General features: G+C 61.8%; 1 protein-coding gene across 4 annotated transcripts; it reads left to right on the top strand.

The window, feature by feature from the left end:
* Positions 1-305: 305 nt before the first annotated feature.
* On the top strand, positions 306-13,351 carry ARID5A (AT-rich interaction domain 5A). 4 transcript variants are annotated; one of them, XM_069583946.1, is made up of 7 exons: positions 306-437; positions 7,989-8,104; positions 9,483-9,615; positions 9,931-9,983; positions 10,432-10,529; positions 11,278-11,437; positions 11,780-13,351. In XM_069583946.1, the coding sequence occupies exons 1-7, from the start codon at positions 434-436 to the stop codon at positions 12,995-12,997; spliced, it is 1,782 nt and encodes a 593-aa protein (XP_069440047.1). In that variant the 5' UTR covers positions 306-433; the 3' UTR covers positions 12,998-13,351. The 4 variants fall into 4 exon arrangements, with proteins under 4 accessions (XP_069440047.1, XP_069440048.1, XP_069440046.1 ...); XM_069583947.1 differs by lacking the exon at positions 9,483-9,615 and having other exon boundaries at positions 315-437; XM_069583945.1 differs by lacking the exons at positions 306-437; positions 7,989-8,104; positions 9,483-9,615; positions 9,931-9,983 and having other exon boundaries at positions 10,004-10,529.
* Positions 13,352-14,751: the final 1,400 nt, after the last annotated feature.

Raw genomic sequence — 14,751 nt, 5'->3', positions numbered from 1 at the left:
TCAGAAGGGTTTTGCTACCCCACCCGGACCCCAGTGCCCTGCTTAAGACCAAAGAGGACATTTCCAAGACTCGAGTTTCGCCTCCAGAGGCGCAAGGAAGCCGTGACTCCTGGCTGTCCTGCCTCAACCCCTCCAGGTGAGGAGCCCAGCTCCGCAGCTTGTGAGCCTGGGGAGGGAGAGAGCACACTACAGCTCCCAGAGTTCTGCGGGATGAGGAGGCGGTCCCCATCCCTCGCGGAAGGGTTGGCCCCACCAACCGGAGCCCAGAGCGGGGCTGGGGGCGGACGGGGGGCGGGGCAGGGGCGGGCAGGGGCGGGGCCGGGGGAGGTGGCCGGCGAGCGGCGCCCCTGGGTCAGTCGCGCGCGGAGCGCGGGGTCCGCAGAGAGGAGCCGGAGGAGGCTGTTGTGCCGGCGCCGCGCGCGCTCTCCGGACCATGGGTAGGTGGCTCTGCGGTGCGCCCGGGACGGGACGGGACGGGCGGCCCCGCGGGAGGGCAAGTTTGTGGCGCCCAGTCTTTCCCGGCGCTCGCGGCGGTCGGTGCTGCCTTGCGGGGCGAGCGGGGGCTGGGGGTGGACTCGGGGGCGAGAGCGCGCCGAGGTGGTCTGGCCCGGGACGCCCGCGTCCTCCCGCCGCGAGCCGGGGCCAAAGCCTAGTGTCGGGCGCGCGCTGTTCGAAAAAAGGAAAGACAAAAAGTTTTGGCGGCCAAGGGGCTTCCCGGGCGTTTATCTCGAAACTCTCCCCGTGGTCTCTTGACTGAAATTTACCGAGTCCTGTACGGCCCTGTCACCTCACTTCCTGCTGTGGTTTTCAATCTCGAGCTGGTCTCAGCTAATTTGTTGTGACAGCTGTCCGCAGCAGTTCCGTCTGCAGTGCCCCCCGCCCCCCACCCTCCCCTGCCCCTCCCCGCCGTCACATCCCGGCGGTTCTCAGAATCCGCCGGCGCCGCCGAGAAGGGGCACCGGGTCCGCCGGGCGCGCGGCGCGCTTTCCATTGCGGCCGCCGTTTCCTGAAAGTGACTCTGCGCTGGTTTTGAAGAACTTGCTCAATGCATTTTGAAGAATCAACTGTTCCTCTTTAAGCCGAGAGTCGTGCTGATCCTTCGGCGGTTACCGGCTTCTCGCCTCCGACCCTTTCTCTTTCTCTTTCCTCTTCCCTTTTTTTTTTTTCCCCCGTAGTCTCTCCTCTTGTCTCCTGTCCACCCTCCTCTGTGCCCTCCCACTCCCACCCCCCGGCAGGGAAGAAGTAACTTCCTTCTTTGCTCCGCTCATCTTTCTCCTGTGTCTCTTTCTCCCCTTGGGGCTCCAGAAGGGACAGCGTGGCGGACCCGCGAGTGATGGGGGGCGGGGAGGGGGTGGAAAGCGAAGACGCACGGGCTGCGAGGAGAGAAGCGTTTGGCTCGCGCTCAGTCTGAATCGCTGCCTCGTCTCGGTCCTTGCGCGGAGTGTTCAGGGGGTGCGGCCGCGCCGGCCTCAGGCCGCCAGCCGGATGGACGCTGGGAATAGGGGAGGAGATCGCCCGATGCCGGGCCCCCAGGGGCTCAGGGTGCGGGTCTGGCGGCACTGGACTGGCCAGAGCCAGGGTCCCTTTCTTTGCGAGGTCGTCAGCTAGCCAAGAGGAGTCCGTGGAGCTGAAGGGAGGATAACAGGTGCTTCTTGCCCCAGCTGAAGCACCAAAGTTGAGGGTGTGGGGTCCCAGAGACCATGCTAGGGCAGAGATGGCAGCTAATGGGTTGGGTCACCAGGGTGGAGTTCCAGAGCCTGTCCAAGCCCTAGGGACCCTTTTGGACCTCGAACTTGGAATGGCAGTGGTAGAAAGGACCTCACAGAATCAGCCCCGCTCTCTGAGGGGCTTACAGTCTGAGAAACTGAGGCTTAGAGACCAGCCCTGGTCTGACAGTGAGGACAGTTTAGGACTCTGAGACCCTGCCCCTCTCTCCCTTCCCAATGGTCTCCTGTTCCACGGTGGGAAATTGACCCACACCCGCCCACACCCGCCTTGGACCTTGCTTTACCGGCTGGGCTTCGAGAGCCACTCTGGGAGAGCTCTGCTAGGAGAGAGAGAGAGGAGTGCCCCATGCAGAAGTCAGGCAGCCTTCCTTTGTCTCGGCTGTGCGTCTACTGTTGACCCACGTCTCGGACAAGCTGCCACCCAGCCCAGTTTGGTGGGGACACAGGAAGCAGTATAGAGATGGAGCTGTTACTTTTATCACCAGACACCACCCAGACTTGGAGGGGCAAGACGGTGGGGACTCAGCCGCACCCTGGGTCAAGGTCTTTCAGGACCACCAGATCCCGGGGCTCTGGGAGCTGGTCATTTCACATTTGGTGCCCCCACCCCCTCCTTTCTACACTCAAGGCTGACACCTTGGCCCCAGCTGCTCCCCCACCCTGGCCCCTCTTCCCTCCCCCGAGACTCGGACGCAGGGCAGGTGGGGAGCTGCACGAGTCCAGGTTGTCCGTCTGTCCTCCGTGCTGGCTGGAGCACAGCCCTGGGCAGGCCCCCTCCCCAAACCCCTGCTCCGCCAGGCAGCTGGCTCCGAGCTGAGTGGACTGGCTGCTTCAAAGGTTGTCTTTGTTTCAGCTCCAGCTGAAGCCAAAGAGCAACTTAAGCCAACAACCTCAGGCAAGAAGGTGTGGCGTGTCTGCTGGTTGTTATTGAGGCCTCTGTTACCATTATTGTCGTAATTGACACGGTGCTCCCAGTGGGTGACTTTTCATGAAAGGAAGTGTCGCTTCCTTTCCATCACACCGAGAGTGGAGAGGCGGGGCGGGGGGGGGGCGGGGGGCGGCGTTGGTGAGAGAGAGAGGGAGAGATGGAGGGAGAAGGAGAGAGGGAGAGAGGCCTTGAACTAGGGGCAGCCCAGCTCAGAGAAGGAGAGAGAAGGAGCGGGAGAGAGGCCTTGGACTAGGCGCAGCCCAGCTCCTCTCTGGCAGTGCAGGTCCTGTTTATGAAGCAGCTGCTCCCTGCGGTGCAGAACTCTAGGCCCTGAGACGCAGCAGAGTGACAGACCTCAGATCTCACACACACACACCCACGCACCCACGCACGCATGCGCACACCTCAGATCTCACACACACACCCACGCACGCACGCACGCGCACACCTCAGATCTCACACACACCCACGCACACACGCACGCGCACACCTCAGATCTCACACACACACGCATGAACATAGCCACTTGTGGTTTTTTGGGGGGAGAGCCTCATTTCTCGCTTCATTCTGCTTAGAACATTGGGCCCACTGGGTCTAACAGACCCATCTATAGGTGGGAGAATGAAGTAAGGGCCAGAAACACCTGTGTGGGGTCAGAGCCCCCGCCCCACCCTTCCTCCTGCCCCACCTCGTCTGCTTTCAGCTTCTCTGGGAAGACAGGCCCAGGTTCTTGCCAGCAGACTAACAGGGGTGCTGCAATGTGACACTGCAGGTCCCCTGGGGAGAGACGGCCAGTTTGCACCCTCTGAGCACAGAGAAAGAACCTGGGGTCTCGCTTTATTGTTGTTAGTCGCTAAGTTGTGTCCGACTGTTTTTCCATGGCATTTCCCAGGCAAGTACACTGGAGCAGCTTGCCATTTCCTTCTCTGGGGGATCTTCCCAACCCAGGGATCGAACCCTCATCTCCTGCAGTGGCAGGTAGACTCTTTACCACTGAGCCACCAGGGAAGCCCTGGGGTCTCCCTGCGCCCGTTAAAAAACTCTAGGCCTTGGAGTCAGGGTCTTGAGATGGATGCTGCGCTGGCTGCAAATCCTAGCTTTGCTGCTGGTAAGCTGTGTGACCTCAGGTGAGTTACTGAGCCTCTCAGATCCTCAGATCTTGTAGTATCTGTTAATGAGGCAGAGAGATAATGATGCCCACCGAGTGCTGGGGAGATGTAGTGGCCAGTGTTCAGAAGTGCCCAGACCAGGGCCTAGGAGAGGCTGGTTTCAGACAGTGAAGTGCATAGTGTGGGGGTGGGGTGGGGGCTTGAGAGCAGGCGGGCTTCATTTCAGGAGCCCCCTCCTTCACAGCTAGCGACTGAAATTAACCTCTTCACTGCCTCGGTTTTGAGATCGAGGGTTAAGCTTGACTTCCGCAGAGCTGTGGAGTCGAGCAGACTGCTAGCACAGGAAGGGCCGTAGCCAAGCCGCTGCCTCGCCCGCGCGCTGCCCGTGACGGGGCCGGGCCACACGGCCGGGATGAGGAGCGGCCGGGGCTGCTGCCGTCCCCAGGGCTCTTCTCACTCAGCTGTCTAGCAGCACAACAACTGGGAATAAGCTCAGCGGGGACCACAGGGCCCTTGAGGAGGAGCCCCTGAGCCCCATGGAGGAGACCTCCATCTGGGGAGACACTGCTCCTGCATAGGAGGGTGCACGGCAGAAAGGCGGTACCATTTTTCAGAGTAATTTCTAAGTTTAAACGCAACTCAGTCAAAACCCCAGTGGCTTTTGTTTCTTTCTTCTCCTTCATCCTTTCCCTCTTTCTCTTTTTCATCCTGGAATGTGACAGAATTACCCTAAAGTTCAGATGGAATTTTTTCAGAGGAGTAATGATGGGGGACTTGAGCTCTGGATAGTAAGTTTTGTTACACGCGGCAGAAATTAAAACTGTGCATGGGTCCAGCGTTCCATAAGGAATGAAAGAGAACAGAAAGTCCAAAAGCAGCTCCCAGAGTGTTCCTTACAAACCTTTAGATTGTGGGGGAAGTAGAATTTCAAACTGTGTGGGGAGGAGATCACTCAGTCTATGCTGGGGGTCTGAGGAGCTGGGCAGACTCACCTGGCCCCTGTGGGAGGGGGTTTCAGACTTATTTCTCAAGGCAGAACTCTTTTTCCAAATGAAGATTTAGCGGGAGCTATGATCTCGAAATGACTGGAGAAGAGAGGGAGAGGACAGGCTCGGGAAGGGGGGCGAAGACTCTCCCCTCGCCCCTCATCCAGGGCTGCGGTCCAGGTGGGCGAGAATGGAGGCCGGATCCCCCTGACTCGGCCACGCAGAGTGTTTTCCCTTTGTGGCTCTCGTCCCCGTCTCTGTCCCGGTGGCCCTTAATTTGGCTGCCTTCTCAGGCCCCCTGGGGAGTTTGAACCCCCCCCCCCCCCAAGCCCCGTGTTGTTGTTGTTTAGGCGTTAAGTCCTGTCTGATTCTTTTGTGACCCCACAGATTGTAGCCTGCCAAGCTCCCCTGTCCATGGGATTTCCCAGGCTAGTATACTGGAGTGGGTTGCCATTTCCTTCTCTAGGGGGTCTTCCTGACCCAGGGATGGACCCCATGTCTCCGGCATTGGCAGGTGGGTTCTTTACTGCAGAGCCACCAGGAAACCCCTGGTACCCTGTGCAGGACCTTAAGTCGTACTCATTTTGGGGGAGGGTTGGGGAGACAGGCGCCATGTCTTTTAAATTCTCCCTGGTGATCCAGTGGGCCCTGGTTCCACCACCTTCTTTCCCTGAGGCCCGGGGACAGCCTTGTAGCCGATCTGCAGGAAGGTGCCAGTGAGAAGCCTCATCACAGGAACAGGTGGAGAGAGTCCTTCGGAGCCGAGCATTTTCCCTTCAGGAAAGAAGGGAGAGAGGGTGTGAAAGCGGAGCAGAGAAGGCAGGAAGGGAAAGGAGAAGAGCTGGGGGGACAGAGCCGATTAGCTGAAGGCTTCAGGATTCACAGATAGTTATCAAAGGACCCCAGTGTCTTTCTCCCCCCCACCCCCGCCCCAGTTCAGGGAAGGAAAGACAGAGGTGCAGAGTTGCCCAAGGGCCCGGTTGGAAAGGCATCCATCAGGGCTGGGAGGGGTCAGTTATTAGTACTGGGATCGAACCCGTATCTCCTATTAGTTGTTTCTGGAGATTGGCTGTGTCTCCGGTGATCAGGAGTCAGCCTGCAAGGACGGCCCAGGCCCAATTAGCATTAGGCTCAGTTTCTCTAACAGGCTTATTCAGACACCCCATCAAAGCTTGTGAATGTTGGTGATAAGCACCACAGCCATAGTGATGGCAAGGCCAGGCCCCTGGATGGGTGGTCAGACAGACCTTGCTTTGAATGTGGTCCCCCAGGGAGGCAGGCAACTTAATCTCTCTTTAAAACGGGATCCCTCTGGGACTCACTGACAGAACATACATATGAAAGGGCCAGGGACACAGAGCCGAGAACCTGCATGGCACTTCCGTGAACAGCTGCCCAAGGGGACACTGCCCAGCAGTCAGAGGTCTACAGCTCAGGCTTCTGGGCACCGCTGGCCTCGAGGGTCACGCTGCTGTGGGTATCTTCTTTATTTCTGGCTGCGCTGGGTCTGTGTCACTGCACAGGCTTTTCCTCTAGCTGCACTGAGCAGGGGCTACTTCTGGTTGCGGAGTGCACGCTCCTCACTGTGGTGGCTTCTCTTGTTGAAGAGCACAGGTTCTTGGCTGGAGGGCTTCAGTGGCTGTGCCCCTCCCACCCCCGGCTCTAGAGCGCAGGCTCAGTAGTTTTGGCTCACAGGTTTAGTTGCTCCGCGGCATGTGGGATCTTCCCGGACCAGGGATCGAACCCGGATCTCCTGCGTCGGCAGGTGGATTCTCTACCACTGAGCCCCCAGGGAAGCCTGGGTTTCTTGTTCTTCAAGCTTCTTTTCTACCTGGGATGGAGGAGAAATCTTGCAGGTTCCCAGCAGTAAGGATTTTCTGAGCTGGAGTGAACCAGGACAGTTCATGCAACGTGAACAACAGGGAGGAAAGAAAGGGTGGTCTCACATGGCTGATCAGCCTCTTCGTGGCCAGAGCAGCTTCCAGTGGCTATGTCTTTGCAGCCACCAACTCTCAGGATGCCCTTAGGAGAGTCGAGCTCCTGGCTCCTCCTGGCCCTCTATCAGGTTGTTGTGAGACTCGCCCATTCTCTCCTCCAAAATGGGACTTCCCTAGTAGCTCAGACAGTCAGGAATCCACCTGCAATGCAGAAGACCCGGGTTCCATCCCTGGGTTGGGAAGATCTCCTGGAGAAGGGAATGGCTCCCTGCTCCAGTATTTTTGCCTGGAATATCCCATGGACAGAGGAGACATTTTCCCTTACCTGCCACCTGCTGGGTGGGGGTGCTGGGCGGCCTCGCCGAGCTGCCAGGAGGCCAGACAAGCCGTGGGCATCTCAGTCTGGATGGCCCCCTCCGTATGGTGCGAAGAGGTGAGGGTGACTAGAGAGAAGTGCTGTGCTTGGCTGAGGGCTGGGAAGGGCCCCCCGCTTCCTGCTTAGGGCTTGTCAGGTGAGACCTGAAGGGTCACCAGAAGCCGTGAAGGTGAAGGGAGTATGTGACCTAATTAGGGGCAGTTAGGGCTCTGCTGAGCTGCCCAGGTGGCGCTAGTGGTAAAGACGCTGCCTGCCAATGCAGGAGACGCCAGAGACGTGAGTCTGATCCCTGGGTCAAGAAGAGCCCACTCTGGTATTCTCGCCTGGAGAATCCCATGGACGGAGGAGTCTGGTGGGCTACAGTCTCTGGAGTCGCTAACAGATCAGACATGACTGAGCATGCGTGGGATCATGAGGGATGCTTAAGAAAAGCTTGGCTGCTTCATAAATGGGAACTTTCTTCTTGGTTATTCGTGGAGGGGCACCTCCCATGGTGCTTCGAGGGCCCACAAACATGGGAGCCTCTGCAGCTCTCTTAGATGCCAGTTTGGCTGAGCCGCTGCAAATACTCTCTTATGTGGAGAGGTGGGGTTTGGAGACAGTTTCCCCGAGCACCATGGCCCCAGCCTCCTCTGACGTGACCCCAGGGTGACTTAGGGTCTCCTTCATAGTTTTGGGAAGAGGGCTGGAATGGAGTAAGGAAAACCGGCCGGTGTGGCATGGGTGGGGCTGCGGGAGCTGCGGTCGGCGAGCCTGTGTGGTTTAGAGGCCGCCTGCGGCAGCTGGGCACCACAAGCAGAGGGTGGCGAGGACTGACCCCACCGGGCCATCCGGATGCCACGCTGCCCTCCTGGCACCCACTCCTCTGCCAGCATCTCATGTCCTCGCTCTCCCCTGCCCTTCTCCCCTTCTTCTCCTCCTCCAGCACCTCTGGTCAAAGGGAAAAGGAAGCAGTCAGAGGAAGGGGAGCCCCTAGACCCACCCGTGTCTCCTCAGCCCGATGGTGAGCCGAGAAGGAACCGGAGCCCTGTGCGCCTGGAGGTGAGTTGGGTGACCCCTCCCCCACTGGGGGCCTCTTCCCTGCCCGTTCCCTCACCCTGCCCCACCTGTGTGCAGCCTCCCAGGTGACCTTGGAGACTCCCTGGAGATGAGTTCCCTAACCCCCCCAACCCTGAAAGAGTCCAGAGAGGGGCACAGCCCCACTCTCTGGGGCCTTGCACTGGGCGGTGGGCAGACAGGAGGGCTCGCCCATCACCTCTGGCTGCACTTTCAGGCTTGGTTTTTACAGCAGAACTCTTTTATTGCACGAGGCTGACCTGGAGCCCTGATCTATGAAACAGAGTAAAGCTCTGTTCTACAATGTTAAGCTACACGTACATCCTTCTGTCCCGAAGTGAGATCGATGCTGCTGCGCTGACCAGCACAGTCGCAGCCATCAGCCTCTGCATCAGTGCTCTCTGGCCATTTGCTTCGGAGGCACAGGCTGGAGGGAGCTGCAAATGGGAACAGGTTTTAACAGATTTCCTGGAGTTCAGAGAAGAGGAACAGAAAAGCATGTTCATTTGAAGAGCTGTGGTCAGAGTGCCTCCGTTTTGAGGCACGGCAGTGTGTTCCAATTTCATAGGTAACGTGCAAGCTGGCTTGTTTATTTCCCGAGGTCTTTGATTAGTCAAAACTACGGTCATGACACTTGAATAGAGTATTTTTGGAACACGTGGCTCTCTGCATGGTTCTCACCCTGATGATGGTTGCCAGCCCTCTCGTGTTTGGGGCCACCCCAGCCGGGACCCCAACCCCAGCCCAACAGTAGCCCCCTGCCCTGAGCCACCAGCTGCAGGAAGGGCACCAGGAGAAATTCCCACTAGGAGCAGAAACCAAAAGACCTGTGCATTGGACACAAGGGCCCTCTGGAGCCCAGGACAAGGTCTCTCCTCCCCGCGCTGAGCACACGGACGGCGGGCCACGGAAGCAAGCCTGGCAGAATGGCCCCACACAGCTGGGACGCACCGTCCTTTGGTTTGGACCACAGGGGCCACTGGGAGCCCCGGGGCCACACAGCCTGCCTCCGGGAGCTCAGAGTCTGGTAGAGGAGCTGAGATGGCGACGTGACAACCTAGAGCCAGGTGAAGAAGTGATCGGAAGCTTGGGAAGGGGCAGGGCTGCTCCTGTGGCTGCCCCTGGAGCCAGGCCTCTGTGGACCCTGACCTGGGGTCCGGGGCTGACGTGGAACACCTCTGTCCTTCTGAGCCCGGGAACAGCCTCTGCAGCCCAGAGTCGGGCGTGAGGGTCTGCTCCCTCCTCGGGGAGCCTGGAGTTGGTGGCCATGCATCTCCTTCCTCCCCAGCAGCCAGTGGTTCCGCCTCTCCGCAGCCTCCTGCCAGCTGGGGGCTCACCCCACTGCCCCGTGTTCTTTCCCCAGGAGCCCCCCGGGGCAGGCGGGGAGCGGGAGGAGGAGCAGGAGGAGGAGCAGGCCTTCCTAGTCAGCCTCTACAAGTTCATGAAGGAGCGACGCACGCCCATCGAGAGGGTGCCCCATCTCGGCTTCAAGCAGAGTGCGTCCCCGGGGTGCAGGCACGGGGGGGGGCCGGCAGGGGACCTCCATCCGGGGCGACCCCGACGTGCCACAGGGGTTGCACACAGAAAGGTTGCCCCCTCCAGGCACCGGCCTGGCAGTGGGTGCGGCCAGATGTCCATCCTTACCGGCCACTGGGCCCCCAGCACACAGGGTGCGGTCTGCCCAGCCATCCCGGTGGCCCTGTCTGGGTATGTGCTGGTTCTGTGCCAGCCTGACGGGGCCATGGGGACAGGCGGCTGGCTGCCCCCTCCTCCCACCAAGACTGACGGGGGCCGCGCCCTCTTGTCCCCAGTTAACCTGTGGAAGATCTACAAGGCCGTGGAGAAGCTAGGCGCCTATGAACTGGTAAGGATGGCTCCTCTGAGTCCTCACCCTGCTGCGTCTCCCGGCACATCAGCTGTGCCCCCGGGACCTCGGGAAAAGAGGGAGCCCAGCAGACCTGCCCTTTTCTGTCGGCGGGAGGATGAGGCAGTGTCCGAACCCTACCCTTTCCTCAGCTCCCTGTGCGCCGCAGGGAGGAGGGACCTGCCCTACCCGCCCGTTCTTTGCTGTTCCAAGCAAGATCGTCACCCTTTTCATCTGTCCTGTCCTTGCACTCACAAAGGGCCAGTGCGCAGGCAGCCCCTGGGAGGGGGACTTGGCTGGCTGCTGGCCAGGGGAGCCCCCTCCAACCTCCCTGCCCCTGCTGGCGGAGAAGCAATTAGAAACAGCCTCTGAGTGGGGACCCCGAGCTGCAAGGACCCTGTGGGCAGGGGGCGCCCACCAGCTATACCCTGACGTGGCGCCCTTGCAGGTGACTGGCCGCCGCCTCTGGAAGAACGTGTACGATGAGCTGGGAGGCAGCCCGGGCAGCACCAGTGCGGCCACATGCACGCGCCGCCACTACGAGAGGTGCGGGCCCCTGGGCTGCCCCCCGGCAACTCCGACGGGCGGTGGGGTGGGGGCCGCCACTACGAGAGGTGCGGGCCCCTGGGCTGCCCCCCGGCAACTCCGACGGGCGGTGGGGTGGGGGCCGCCACTACGAGAGGTGCGGGCCCCTGGGCTGCCCCCCGGCAACTCCGACGGGCGGTGGGGTGGGGGCCGCCACTACGAGAGGTGCGGGGCCCTGGGCTGCCCCCCGGCAACTCCGACGGGCGGTGGGGTGGGGGCCGCCACTACGAGAGGTGCGGGCCCCTGGGCTGCCCCCCGGCAACTCCGACGGGCGGTGGGGTGGGGGCCGCCACTACGAGAGGTGCGGGGCCCTGGGCTGCCCCCCGGCAACTCCGACGGGCGGTGGGGTGGGGGCCGCCACTACGAGAGGTGCGGGGCCCTGGGCTGCCCCCCGGCAACTCCGACGGGCGGTGGGGTGGGGGCCGCCACTACGAGAGGTGCGGGCCCCTGGGCTGCCCCCCGGCAACTCCGACGGGCGGTGGGGTGGGGGCCGCCACTACGAGAGGTGCGGGGCCCTGGGCTGCCCCCCGGCAACTCTGACGGGCGGTGGGCTGGGGGCGGGCGGCAGCCCCCACAGCTGGGGGGTGTCTGTGTGCTGGTCGGGCAGGGGTGTTGGCGATCTGGGCCGGGGGGAAGCCGGGGTGGGCCTAGAAGGGTGGGAGCCTCCTGCTAGCCTGGCCCCCTGGCGACATGCCCGGCTCCTCCCCAGGCTGGTCCTCCCATACGTGCGGCACCTGAAGGGGGAGGATGACAAGCCCCTGCCCCCCTCCAAGCCCAGGAAGCAGTACAAGATGGCCAAGGAGCCTCGGGGGGATGATGGGGCCACTGAGAGACCAAAGAAGGTCAAGGAGGAGAAGCGGGTGGACCAGGTGAGCTCCAAGCCCCGTGCCATACCTCTCAAAGCGCCCCTTACCAGCTCACTGTGGCTGCAGAGCTCCCTGCCTGGAACCCCCAGAACACCTCTCTCCCCCAAGGGCAGCACCGGGGCGGGGGGGCAAGGGTCATAGAGTGGTTCATTACTTGAGGGCCCTCAAGTTGGGAGTACACGTGGGGTCTGAGTCCTAGTCTGCACCCCATTTCACCAGGCCCCATGTCCTGACACCAAGCTGTGTCTGTTCAGCGGATGGGACGCCTTTTGACAGTTTTGCACGAACGTGCTGGAAGAGCTGGCTCCCTCCTGTCCCCTGAGGCTTGGCCTTTTCTCATTCTAGCTGATGCCAGCAAAGACCAAAGCAGATGCCCCTGACCTGGCAAGGCTTCCTAGCCAGGAGACACCCAGGGATGGCATGGAGCAGCGAGGCCCAGCCGTGGGGCCCTCTCTGCCCTTTTTGGGTGCCAGTGGCTGCCCTGAGGCCTACAAACGGCTCCTGTCTAGCTTCTACTGCAGAGGGACACATGGTATCATGTCACCGCTGGCCAAAAAGAAGCTCCTGGCCCAGGTGAGCAAGGCAGAGGCCTTGCAGTGTCAGGAGGAGGGCTGTCGCCACGGGGCAGGTGGGGAGCCCCAGGGACCCCCAGCTGCCCCGCCCGTGGAGAGTCCCCAGAGCCCAGGAGGGCCGGCCGAGGACTCCAGGGACCGGCTGATACCCCTGGAAGGAAGGCAGGCCCCCGGGGGCGGCCTCTGGCGGGAGACACAGGCAGGCCCTCGCCCGTCGGCCCCCGTCGTCACCGGCTGCTTCCACGCCTACCCCAGCGAAGTGCTGAAGCCTGTCAGCCAGCGTCCCAGGGACCTTTTCCCCAGTCTTAAAGATAGGGTGTTGTTGGGGCCCCCTGCCAAGGAGGAGGGGCTGCCAGCCAAAGAGCCCCCGCTGGTGTGGGGCGGGGATGCCGGCCGCCCTTCTGCATTCCACAAGGGCAGCTCCAGAAAGGGCAGCCTCTACCCCAAACCCAAAGCCTGCTGGGTGTCCCCCATGACCAAGGTCCCTGCTGAGAGCCCCATGCCCCTGCCAACCTTCCCGAGCAGCCCAGGCCTGGGCCACAAGCGCAGCCTGGGGGAAGAGGGCTCGGTCCACGGTGGCAAAAAACTGCGGGCAGTGTCTCCCTTTCTGAAGGAGGCGAATGCCCAGGAGTGTGGGACCAAGCCCGGGGGCCCTGACTTGGCCGTCTCCTGCCTGCTGGGCCCCGCCCTCCCGGAGGCCTACAGGGGTACCATGCTGCACTGTCCACTGAACCTCGCTGGCACCCTGGGCCCCTTAAAGGGCCAGGCCACCCTCCCCTTCAGCCCCCTGGTCATCCCTGCCTTCCCAGCCCACCTGCTGGCCGCCACAGCGCCCTCGCCCATGACCGCTGGCCTGATGCACCTCCCACCGGCATCCTTTGATGGTGCCCTGTGCCACAGACTCTGCCCGGCCTCGTCTCCATGGCACGTGCCTCCTGCCACGGCCTACACGGCACCCCACTTCTCTTTCCACCTCAACACCAAGCTGTAGGTCTGGGCCTGCTGTGCTGTGCGCAGTCAGGGTCTGGCCTCAGCCTGGGGTGGGTGGGCACTGCCGGGAGCTCTGGCTCGGAGCCCCTCAGGAGAGCTCGCCTGTGCCCGACGGGGATGGGCCCCCGGCTGGGAAGCCTGGCCCAGAAGGCTCTGGGCAGACTGGGTTTCTCTCTCAAGATGGCAGCCTGAGCCCAGGGGCTGGGGCCCAGTGATGGCATGCCTCAGGAGAAGACATCGAGAGGTGGACAGCCCCCAGCCCGGGCCCCAGAGCAGGGATCGGGGCGGGTGAAGTGCCACGGGGCTGTCCATGCTGCCTGTGGAAAATCCAATAAAACACCAGTGAATCCACGCAGCCCTGAGGTGTGTGTGGTGTGGACCTTTGCAGGAGCAGTGAGGCGGGGGTGTTCTCTTGGGCAGCGCCACCCATAGGGTGATGGGGAGCCAAGGAGAGGGACCTGCCCAGCACCCACTCCTGCCTGGGACGCTGTCACTGGACTAAAGAGCAGGGCCAGGGCAAACCCAGCCTCCCGCTCATACTTCTGCACGCTGTGCCCTTCGTCCTGTGCCTTCAGCCCACTGGGCTGGTTGAGTCTGGGGACAGCCAGCTGTTACCTTCCTCATGGTGCAGATCGGAGTCTGAGGCTCAGAGAGGCTGGGACTTGCCCCGTTCCCCCGTGGGTACGTGGGGGGAGCAGAGCTGTGCACTGGGCGTGATCCAGCACCCTGAGCTAAACCACGTGGGTGCCCTGCAGCTGTCGGCAGCGCTCCTGGGGCTGAGGGTGCAAGCAGGACGCTGGCGTCACTTGCCCTGGTGCTGGATGCCGACTTGGGGGCTGCTGCCGAGTCTTCTTGGCGAGCCCTTCTACTAGCCTGCCACATGTGTGGGGTGGGAGAGCAGGTGGTTCCCACCGGGGGCACCTGGAGGGAAAAGGGGATGAAGGAGATCAGAATCTTCACCTGGGCATCTGCCTTTTTCCTGATGCGGTTGTTCCCAGGGCTCAGACCCTGCAGCCTAACGCCCTCCTTCCTGTGGGCTCTGCCTGTGAACAGTGTGCTCTCTCACCTGTCGCTGTGGGAGGGGTGCCCCGTCAGAGGCATTGCTCCCCTCCCCTCAGGCTGCCTGTTCTTAGAACCTGGGCACAGCCGCCGGCCAAGCTCCATACAGGTTTCTGGAAAGGCAGTGCCACTACTGGCCCCGGGTCCAGACTTCCCGTCTCAGATTATCAGCTGATGATGGGTGAACACGCAGGCTCTGAAGGGATTCCCCTGCTCCCTGCTGTGGGGAGACACCAGCCCAAGTAGCCGCATGATCTCCAGCCCTGAGCTCCTCACCCCTGCAGGCACCCACGTGCTCCCATCTCTGAGCGTATGGGGTCTCCGTGGTTGACAAGGAGTCAGGAGAGGACTGAGAACTCCCACCACCCTCCCTGCAAGTGTCCTGGGTGCTGGGCTGCAGGTCTTTTAGAGTCAGATCCCCTGGATATGGGCATCTGCTGTGTGCGGGGCCCTGCCTGATGTGGGGCAGGGTCGCTGGGGTCCCCTTCATTTGCAAAGCCGCAGCGGCCTTTTGCCAGCACAGAAGTGGGCCGTTGGCCTGGCAACAGGATTTGAGCTCGGGCTGCACAGAGCTGCGACGCTGGCGCCCTCTGGAGGCTGCGCTGGGAACTACTCTGCACGGGCGTCTTCTGTCCTGAACTGGTACCCGGGAGTCGCGCTACGGCTCTGCTCCGGAATCAGCAAACGCTGCAGGCG

This window comes from Ovis canadensis, chromosome 3 (assembly GCF_042477335.2).
Source record: "Ovis canadensis isolate MfBH-ARS-UI-01 breed Bighorn chromosome 3, ARS-UI_OviCan_v2, whole genome shotgun sequence".
Classification (NCBI taxonomy): Eukaryota; Metazoa; Chordata; class Mammalia; order Artiodactyla; family Bovidae; genus Ovis; species Ovis canadensis.
The sequence above is the reverse complement of the archived record's forward strand: the minus strand, read 5'-3'. Positions and strand labels throughout refer to the sequence as shown.